The 10,273-nt window shown below is 34.2% G+C and overlaps 1 protein-coding gene and 1 long non-coding RNA gene across 5 annotated transcripts; one reads left to right on the top strand and one right to left on the bottom strand.

Moving 5' to 3' along the window:
* Positions 1–532: 532 nt before the first annotated feature.
* Positions 533–10,030, bottom strand: LOC122308176 (G-type lectin S-receptor-like serine/threonine-protein kinase LECRK1). 3 transcript variants are annotated; one of them, XM_043121364.1, is made up of 2 exons: positions 9,729–10,030; positions 533–2,906 (listed from the first exon to the last, which is right to left on the bottom strand). In XM_043121364.1, the coding sequence occupies exons 1-2, from the start codon at positions 9,757–9,759 to the stop codon at positions 718–720; spliced, it is 2,220 nt and encodes a 739-aa protein (XP_042977298.1). In that variant the 5' UTR covers positions 9,760–10,030; the 3' UTR covers positions 533–717. The 3 variants fall into 3 exon arrangements, with proteins under 3 accessions (XP_042977298.1, XP_042977299.1, XP_042977297.1); XM_043121365.1 differs by lacking the exon at positions 9,729–10,030 and adding an exon at positions 3,264–4,535; XM_043121363.1 differs by lacking the exon at positions 9,729–10,030 and having other exon boundaries at positions 533–3,221.
* LOC122308178 lies at positions 6,557–8,070 on the top strand. 2 transcript variants are annotated; one of them, XR_006241943.1, is made up of 2 exons: positions 6,557–7,056; positions 7,468–8,070. It is a non-coding gene; the product is annotated as an uncharacterized LOC122308178 (long non-coding RNA). The 2 variants fall into 2 exon arrangements; XR_006241944.1 differs by having other exon boundaries at positions 6,557–7,067.
* Positions 10,031–10,273: the final 243 nt, after the last annotated feature.

Here is a 10,273-nt window from a genome sequence, read left to right as displayed (position 1 = left end):
GATGCTCTACTGGTAGTTTTTGTATCTTTCTGGGATAGCATCTCCTTGTCTCAGCCACCCATATTATGGTGTGACAACATCGGGGCCACCAATCTTTCAGCAAATCCAATCTATCACTCCAAGACAAAACATATGGACATCAATTACCACTTTGTACCTGATAAAGTTGCTACAAAAAACTCTAAAAGTTTCCTTCTATAGCTCCAAGGATCAATTGGCTAATATCTTTACCAAGCCATTAGCTTCAGAAAAATTTGTGAACTTGGGTCTTAGTGTTGTTGACACCCCACTAGACTTGGGGGGCGTATTAGCACAGCTCCTTCTCATCTACAATAGCTTTAGAATATTCTAGAATACGTTTTTATATTTCTATTCTTTCCTATGTGATTCTCTTGCAACTGAATGATTCCTTCTATCGAGTGTATAAATATACACTGCCACAGTACAATGAATATAACTCAAATTTCAGTAATGCATTGCCTCTAACAACATCCATTCACGAGATAAGCGAATTGGACAAGAGATCAGAAAGTGGAAGAGATCAAAATGTATATACAGTCTATAATTACCAACGGAAAGAAAATAGAAGCCAGAGTTCATAATACATGTAGTTATGCAGATGCACCATGTTTGTCTACATAAGAATATATTCAATACTAATATATATCAGATCAGCAGTAAAATAAAATAAAATAAAATAAAATGATCATTAATTCATTAAGCAACTGGAGATAATATTGGAGGGATCGGAATATCCATTGTCCCTTCCAACATCAAGATCACATTCTTCATTGAAGGACGCAAAGCTGGATCTTCTTGAATGCACCATAGCCCCACTTTCACCATTCTTTCCAGTGTCATGAAGTCCACGTTTTCACCTTGAACAAGCTTGTCCAACTCTCCAGCCATAAAGCAATTATAGACCCAACTAGAAAGAAGTATCTCATCCGCTGATGGAACATTTATTTCTATACTGCTTCTACAACATAAAAGCTCCAAAAGCACAATACCAAAACTATATGTGTCTGCTTTTACTGATATCAAAGCATTCTTTTGCCATTCAGGTGCCAAGTAGCTGTAACCAGTTGTCTCTTCGACCCTCATAGTTGTTCTTGATTGATTTCGTGGTAAAAGCTTTGCCAACCCAAAATCAGATATCTTTGCGGTCCATGTATCATCCATAAGTATGTTCTGGGGCTTTATATTGCAGTGGATGATGTGGACTTCACACTCTTCATGCAGATAAAGGATCCCTCTCGCCACATCAAGAGCAATTTTTACTCTTTCTTTCCAGATGGGGCGCAAGCCACTCTTGAAGAGAAGATCTGCAAGTGAACCATTGCTCATGTAATCATAGACAAGAAGCTTCTTAGAGCCCTCAATGCAAAAACCAAGCAATCGAACCAAGTTTCTGTGATGGGTTCGTGCAAGTGCAGTCATTTCAGCTTTAAATTCCTGTTGACCTCCTTCCACAACTTTCTCTAATCGTTTAACGGCGATAGTTTTGTTACCTCCAGGTAGAGTACCTTTATAAACAGCTCCAAAAGAGCTACTACCCATTAATTCTTCCCTGAAGCCATCAGTTGCTTTCTCAAGCTCATTGTAAGAAAATGTTCGCAAAGTAAAGTCTTCAATTAAACCCAAGTTCGCATTTTCTGACAACCTTCTATATCTGAAAACTTGATGCTTGTATCTAAAGAAACTGTAGATGGAAAATATGAAACACAAGCATGAAATGGAACCCAAACATATAGCAAGAGTCAAAACCAGACCTCTTTTACTTTCCGTCAAAACTTCTGGGGCAATTGAGACTGGAGGGGTAGTGATATTTTTCGTGATCACCTTGAAGAAGGCTGTAGCTGATGTATTTTCACTTACCCTACCATATCTAAGAGGAAGTTTGTATTTGGTGCAATGATCGTTGGTGTACAAGATTGCTGCACAATTACAATCTTCCAAGCACAATTTCCCACAATCTTCCTTCTTTGCTGGTACAACTGAGTAAGGATAATCACCCCACCTCATGTTCTCTAAAATATCAATTCGATACAACATTGCTGGCTCTTTCACTTGTCTGCAACCATCATTAGTGAAACTCCTGTAGCAACCCTGGAACTTATTGATTGGGTTGACAAAAACAAAACTAGGATAACAGTTACAGACAGCTTTGCTGCCCTCGCTTGAGCAGTAACTGTTGAGTCCACAGAAGCCATTTACTTCACATTGGTTAGGCAATGCCGACCAATTCACCAACGTGCTTGAAGAATTAAAACTCTCAAAGCGGTGTACATACAACCTAAAGATTCCATCTGCATCGAGTGTTGCACGATGGATAATAGTTCCATTGTTCTTGTTAGGATAAGAGCTATTTGCCAGAACACGGACGACCAAAGCATCATTTCGTAAGAACAGCACGCCTAAATGACTAAGAGTAAGCTGTGTAGAACTACCATAATTGTCTGTGCCAGTGGACCAATATGAGTCATATTGAGCATACGAACTGTTAACAGGGTAGGCAACAAGGTTTCCGTCTTCCTGCATACGAAGAGAAAATTGACCGCTCGATTGGTTATGTTTAGATACACTCGAAACCAATTCATCTTCGGCAGACAGATTCTGACCTCCTAATATGGTGTCAGTAGGAAATTTAAAACTTTCCCAGATAACACGAGAATCCTGGTTGTAGAGTACAAAATTACCCGAATCAAGCATAGCAGCTGAAGCCGAAGGTTCTTCCACAGCAGAAATAGCTACACTGCCTTGTTCAGTTTGCAGCAACAGCCCACGATCTCTAGTTAACTGCAACACTACATTTGAGGAGACAGGTGGGCCATCTCGATTTGCAGTCCAGATAATTGTCTTTTCAGTTTGATTAATCAACCATATTCCCACAGCAAAGCCATCACCTTGTGGGTAGAAACCAAATGCAAAAAGGCCAGAAGGTGAGAGCCATGAACTACGTTTTGCAGTTACATTGGGAGAAAGTGAAGAATCCAAGTGTATCAAAGTGGAGTGGTTTTGTCGAGTATTTGCATCAACATAAAGAAGGAAAACAAGCATTAAGAGTAGAATTGGTATTGAAGACATCATATGAGGATTGAGATAGGGGTATTAGTTAGAGAATGTTCTCCAAAAGATCAATAATTAATCAAAGCTGTCCTTCCTACACTCAGATTACTGAATTCTCAATGCTAAATACAACTAACGAAGAAAGTTCCAAGTAATTACATGAAATTATTGCAGCGTACAAAGACTTGACTTACAAGAATTATTGCAGCCTGCAAAGACTTGGCTTACCAGAATTATTGCTGCCTGCAAAGACTTGACTTACCAACTTCCATCCATATGGAGTTGTACTATTTAGCATCCAACCCCAAAATCTACGTTCAATTGTTAAGGTCAGGTCTTCAAAAAATGGCACGACCTTGATAAGCGTGTTTGCCATTAATATTTCAAGTCTTTCTCAAGTATAGAAAACGTGAGATCAGGAAGAGAAAACGTTAAAGCCACGTTATACCTCATGAATTAATCAAATTTAGAAAATTTCAAAATCTACGTTCAATTGTTACTATTAGGTCTCCAAAAAATTGCACGACCTTGATAAGCGTGCTTGCCATTAATATTCCAAGTCTTTCTCAAGTATAAAAGACGCGAGATCAAGAAGAAAAAATGTTAAAGCCATGTTATACCTTATGAATTAATCAAATTTAGAAATCCGCAAAATTTACGTTCAATTGTTACTGTCAGGACTCCAAAAAATGGCACGACCTTGATAAGCGTACTTGCCATTAATATTCCAAGTCTTTCTCAAGTATAGAAGACGTGAGATTAGGAAGAGAAAACGTTATAGCTACGTTATACCTCATGAATTAATCAAATTTAGAAAATCCTAAAATCTACGTTCAATTGTTATTGTCAGGACTCCAAAAAATGGCATGACCTTGATAAGCATGCTTGCCATTAATATTCCAAGTCTTTCTCAAGTATAGAAGATGTGAGATTAGGAAGAGAAAACGTTAAAACCATGTTATACCTCATGAATTAGTCAAATTTAGAAAGCCCCAAAATCTACGTTCAATTGTTAATGTCAGGTCTCCAAAAAAATGGCACCACCTTGATAAGCATGCTTGCCATTAATATTCCAAGTCTTTCAAGTACAGAAGATGTGAGATTAGGAAAAGAAAACGTTAAAGCCACGTTATACCTCATGAATTAGTCAAATTTAGAAAAGACTTATAATGTCGTAATGTACGGGCAACGTAAATATATGGCATCATGAAGACGGACCAATATTCCTACTCCTGCTTTTCTTCTATAGCATATAAAGAGCCATACCTTTTTTATATTGGAAGATAACATGATAAATTACTTCATAGTCATGCCCGCATGGGGTCGATGTCCAAAGAAGCCTTTAGTCATTGTTTTCTAAGCAACCGTGCCTTCTTCTTTTTTAAGAACAGATCATGATCATTAAAATAAATAATCATTCAATACCTTACAGAATATAGAGTTTAAGATTACCACAATAATCACACATAAAATTAATAGAAAAGAAGAAATTCATCGTACTTTAGAAGGTACTATGGATACACTATAATGCAGTTTTTTTTTTCTTTAAAAAAAAAAAAAAGAAGTTTATATATATCCCATAATGCCAATGACAGAAAAGTATTATAAGAATCTTTGCATAATCCTTAAAGGATACAAAGTACTTTAGTTGCCGTTTATAAGGCAAAATGTTCAATCTGATCAAACATCATTGATGTTGTAATATTCTATCTGAATTATACATTAGATTCTCAGCGTTCAGTAGAACGAAAGAAATTCTAAGAATATTTTACCTATATAAATTCTGAACATCATCTTGTACTCTATTGACTACTTCGTCAATATTTTATTTAAAAATCATTCTACTTACATCTCGCAGTACACTATACACCATATCTTTTTTATTTACTTTTTCTTTTTCTCATATAACAAATATGTAGTATATATATAAATAATAAATAGAACAACTCAATTAATTCGTAGGTATAAAATAAGATAAATAGTAGTTATTTATAGTAGTTATGTCCGTCATGCCAACGGCATCGATCAAAGACGACTTTGAATACAAAATTTATGGGAGCCGACAGTTGGGATAAGTGAAAGGTGATAAAGCCAAATGAATAAATAACGAAAAATCAATAACTATAATATTCAATATTGAGAAAGTAATAATAAAATGACAGAAGAGTTAGGTGGTGGAAAAGTTAAAAGAAACAAGTATGAGGAAATCATTTATAGCCACTGTAAGTAAGGGTGTAAAAAAAAATCGAAAAATCGGAAAATCGGATCGGATCAAACCGGATCGAATCGGTTGTGCCGGTTTTGGACCGGTCCGGTCCGGAACTGGTTTTTATAACTAGGAAACCGGCCGGTTCCGGTCCGGTTCCGGTTCCGCTTAATAGTGGGCCAGACCGGACCGGTACTGTTTATATATATTAATATTATATATAATATGTTTTATATTATATAGACTTTTTATATAAAATAATATAAATTATAATTATATATAAGATAATGGACTTATAATTTATAAAATAAATGTTTATTGTTTAATCTTGAACATAAAAATTTAATTCATCATATGCTTTTAATATATAATATTATAAATATATATTATTAATAACATTTTATTATAAGAAGTAAGAACTAAGAAAAAAAAATTACTATAGTCTATTAATAATATAGTTATAATAATCACTAATATTTATAATCATACTAATAGTCTAATATAGACTTATAGACTTATAGTATTAATACTATATTGCATTGTTATATTCTTTAATTTATTATGTATAACCATGTAGTCTATTATATATATATATATAGTCTATTATATTAATACAATTTAAATTGTATGACCTAATACTAAATACTAATAATCTAAAACTATATTACTATTAGTATTATACTTTAAGTCTATGTATAATTTTATAATCATATATAAAATAATGATATAATAACACTAATACTAAATTAATATACTAATACTATCAATATAGTCTATCAGTAATATAGTTATAATAAAACAAACTCACTATAACAATTAACAAATATTAATATCATTATATGGTAGTTATAATCACTATAATGAATACTAATATTTATAATGATACTAATAGTCTAATATAGACTAAGTTATACTCATACTGATATAGTTATACTAAATCACCAATTCACCATAAGGTCCATAACTAATACTAATATATAGCTATACTAATAGTTTACCATTAATACTATTATATTGTCTAATATATTATATAACTATAACTAATACTAATATAGTAATATATATATATACTAATACTAATAGTCTAATATAGACTTATAGTATTAAATATTAATACTAATAGTTTATTATACATATATATATACTAATACTAATAGTCATTAATAATTATATTCTTTAATGTATAACTATATAGTCTATATATAGACTTATATGTGGTAGTAACACTAATACTATAATAGTCTTAGTTATTGTTTTATATTTAATAATATAATTGTTATAGTGTTTTTAATTGTCTTGTATTTATTTTATTGTACCATTTTTATTTTATTGGACCCTCTATTTTTTTACTGGGCTTATTTTGGCCATTTAAGTGTGTTTTTTTTCTGTTTTGGGCCTAGCCCATTCACTGCCACTATAGCCCAGCCCGAGAACTCCACTCAACTATACCTATACGGTGCGTTTTAAGAAAATTAGGTTTACACTTTACAGAACAATTTTTTTTTTCCTTCTCTCCTCATTCGGTCCCGTGCGGCGTGCCTCTCCCTTCTCTCCTCATTCGGTCCCTGCCCTGCGCCGACTCCCAATCTCCCCTCTCTAGTCTCTTCTTCTTCTTCTTCCATTCTTCTTCTTGAATCTTCACTCTTCAGACTTCAGTTTCTTCCTCTCCTCACAGTCACCGTCGTGCCTCACTGCCCTGGTGCATCTCGGTGGGTCTTCCACGCACAGCCCTCGTCGACGCCGTGAACCTCCCCTCACGCAGCCCCTCTCACGGACCCATGGTAATTTTTAGGTAATTTTTGGGAGTTATTGGGTGTACTTTTAACAACAGAAATTTATAAAACCATATAATAGATAAGTTACAGAATTCTTGTTTTATCTTGAATTAAATTTATAAAACTTGTAAGATTCTTGAATTTTGAATTAAATTTACTTGGCCTAGTTTTGTGTTTCTTGGTGTTCTCTTGGTTTTTTTGTCTAAATGTTTAGTTTCTTTAATTTGTTTGGAGGTAAACTTTGGTGCAAATTCGAGTCTACCGTCTGGAGAGTATCTCTTTGTGTTTTTTTTTTTTTTTTTTCCTTTCGACACATTTTGCTCGTGGTTCTCTCTTCAGTTTGGGGCCTTATTTTTTGTCGTCTCTGATCTAGTATTCTCTGTTGTGGTTGCCTTGCTCTTGTTTTGTCTTGGGAAGTTGAAAATACAGGATTGACCAAGCTGAGTAAATAGGAATGCAGGAGTTGAGATGATTTATTTGTTTTCTGCTTATTTTTTCTGGAGAAGTTGAAAACTCGGGATTGACTAGGCTGAGTAAATAAGACGGCATGAGATGGGATGATTTGTTTGTTTCTTGTTGTATGGTTCAACCTCTAGTCTAGAGGAAACATGGTGGTTCTATTTGTTAGACTGTTCATCTGCATTTTGGTGGAAGGTCTCTATGTTCTGTTCTTAAGAGGCGCGCGCAGTCTTGTGCTTTCTGTCTTCTCTGGGTTGTTTTTGCCCAATTCTTTTGTTTCTTTAATCCGTGTGGTGGTCAAGTTTGGAACAAGTTTGAGGGTTCTTTTAGCAAGGCTGTTGATCTGCGGTTTAGAGCAAGGTCTCAGTGTTTTGTTCCTACTAGAGCCAATTATGTAGTCAGGAGTACCTTTGAACAACAATTCGATGGAGATTTTTTATGTAAAAGATGTTACAAGTTTTATAATTCAAGAATCTTACAAGTTTTATAATTCTTGAATTTATAATTACAATAGCATATTAACAATTTATAAGGCAGATTTTTCGTAACAGATTTTTTTTACATAACAGATTTTTTTTATAAAGCAGATTTTTTATAGCAGATTTTTAAAACAGAATTTTTAAATCAGTTTTTTTTTTAAAAAACAGAATTTTTTAATGACAAATTTATATTTTATTAAAACTGGAAAACCGGACCAAACCGGACCGAAAACCGGAATACCGGTTTATAAGAAAAATAGGTGCGTAATCGGTTTTGAAAAATACAAAACCGATACCTATCGGTTCGGTCCTAGATTTTGTCTAAAACCGGACCAAACCGGACCGGTTACACCCCTAACTGTAAGATGAAAAAAAAAACATCTTTTATTGAAATAATAATCATAAATAATTAATAGGAAATATTTTGATCCGGAGTGGGGAAGCTAATTTCTGGGTCAAGGATGGATGACCAAACACAAACTGCTCATAATCTATCTTGGCATGCAGAGATGGAACCAAGGGGAGGCTCGCAGGGGCCAATTCCCTCTACCCCCTCCGGGGTTTTTGAATTTTAATACAAGTAGCTTATATGTATAGTTAATACATAGATATGGTAAAAAAAGTTTGGCCCCATCAAAATTATAATTCATTTTTATATAGTTGTTTATTTTTATAAACTATCTACAAAAAATAATTCTAAAATGAAACAGTCTTCCTTATCTACAATATCTCTTGAAATGTCTAAGATGAATTTCAATTCTAAGTGGTTTTTGTTCTGATTATTACACAGTACAGTTAGGTTGAAATACCTTAAATGTGGGTATTTTGTGTTTATATTTTCTAGAGGTGTAGATCGAATCAGCTTATACAAATATATATTTTATGTTCTCTATCTGCAATGAAATGCAATTTTTTTTAAGTTGTAAAGAAAAATTATACAATTACTATCATCTCAGAAGATAAATATTTTCACCCAAAATGGTAATGTATTGGGTGCCAAAAGATTATTTTTTCATTCCATGCACCCTTTTTTGCAGGGGTTGCAATGAGCAAATATGACAAAATTTACTTCTTCGAATTAAGATAGTCTCATAAGACTAGAATCGATTTAGACTCTATGTTTTTGCAGTCTCTTTTCATTAAGTTTATTTTGGCATGATATTGAGCAAAGGTCTTCTTGTTTATTTACTTTTATGTGATTTGTGTGTATGTGTGTAGGCTGTAGCTTACTTGTCTTTAAAGTTTATGCTCTTTAAAACTCTAGAGAGCTGCACTTTGGTTTGTTAAAGAAGCTGGCTATTTAAGGATGTCTATTGTGGTTGATTCGAAATGAAGCAAAATATAAGTTGGACACTTAACCAAAATACTGCCCTGCAAAATGTGTTGAAAGTCCATCACCATTTTTCAACAAAATCCCACTGACAATGGTGATATTATAATATTCCATCTTCAAGAAACACCTAGTGTCAAATCCTATCTACCTTGTTGTATTTTGGCTTTAAAAAAGGGATATCTGACTCACCTAGCTCATCATAAACTCCAAAAGCATGATTAAAGGCAAGCACAGCAACCTGTTTTCATCTCCAAAACAGAGGCTAATCTTATATTTCAGCTTAATCTAAAAAGGTAAAGCCTAAGAAGCTAAAAGCACAAGGAAAACTAAAACAGAGGTAAAAGGAAAAACAGGGGCAAAAATGGGAAAATAATGTAAGATTGAATACATTTAGCATCAATTCTTACCATTCCCCTTGGCTGATGACAACACAAGCATGCTAATACTTCTATTGTTTACCACACCTCAAAAAACCCCTCATGATTTGTATGGCGTGAGCAGTCACGGCTAGTTGCCGCATCTCCCGAAACTGCCGCGAATCGGCCAAAAAATCGAAGCCACTGACTGAGCCACAATCAACACTGTAAGCCCAGAGCCTGACGTTTTCGTTGTTGCCAATCCTCAACCATGCTAAGGCAACAATGACTTTTTGACGTGCGCAATAGGAGTCGAGATGGTTCAGTACTATAATCGTGGGTTTCGCCCAAATGATAATAGTATAATAGGGAAAAAAATACCCATTTAGCGGGAAAAAAAAAACCGCGGGCAGCAAGTTTCAGCCTATTTATATAACCCATTTATAACGGCGAAAGCTTCTCATCACACAAAGGTGCAGTGAACTTTATAAAAGGGATCATACTTGCGGCTGTTGTATGTCGTTACAACAGATGTAAAAAAGTGCCGCAAATGAATTATACTCGCCATGTTATTTGCATCGTTATGTTTTTGCCGT

Source organism: Carya illinoinensis, chromosome 4, assembly GCF_018687715.1.
Source record: "Carya illinoinensis cultivar Pawnee chromosome 4, C.illinoinensisPawnee_v1, whole genome shotgun sequence".
NCBI lineage: Eukaryota > Viridiplantae > Streptophyta > Magnoliopsida > Fagales > Juglandaceae > Carya > Carya illinoinensis.
The sequence above is the reverse complement of the archived record's forward strand: the minus strand, read 5'-3'. Positions and strand labels throughout refer to the sequence as shown.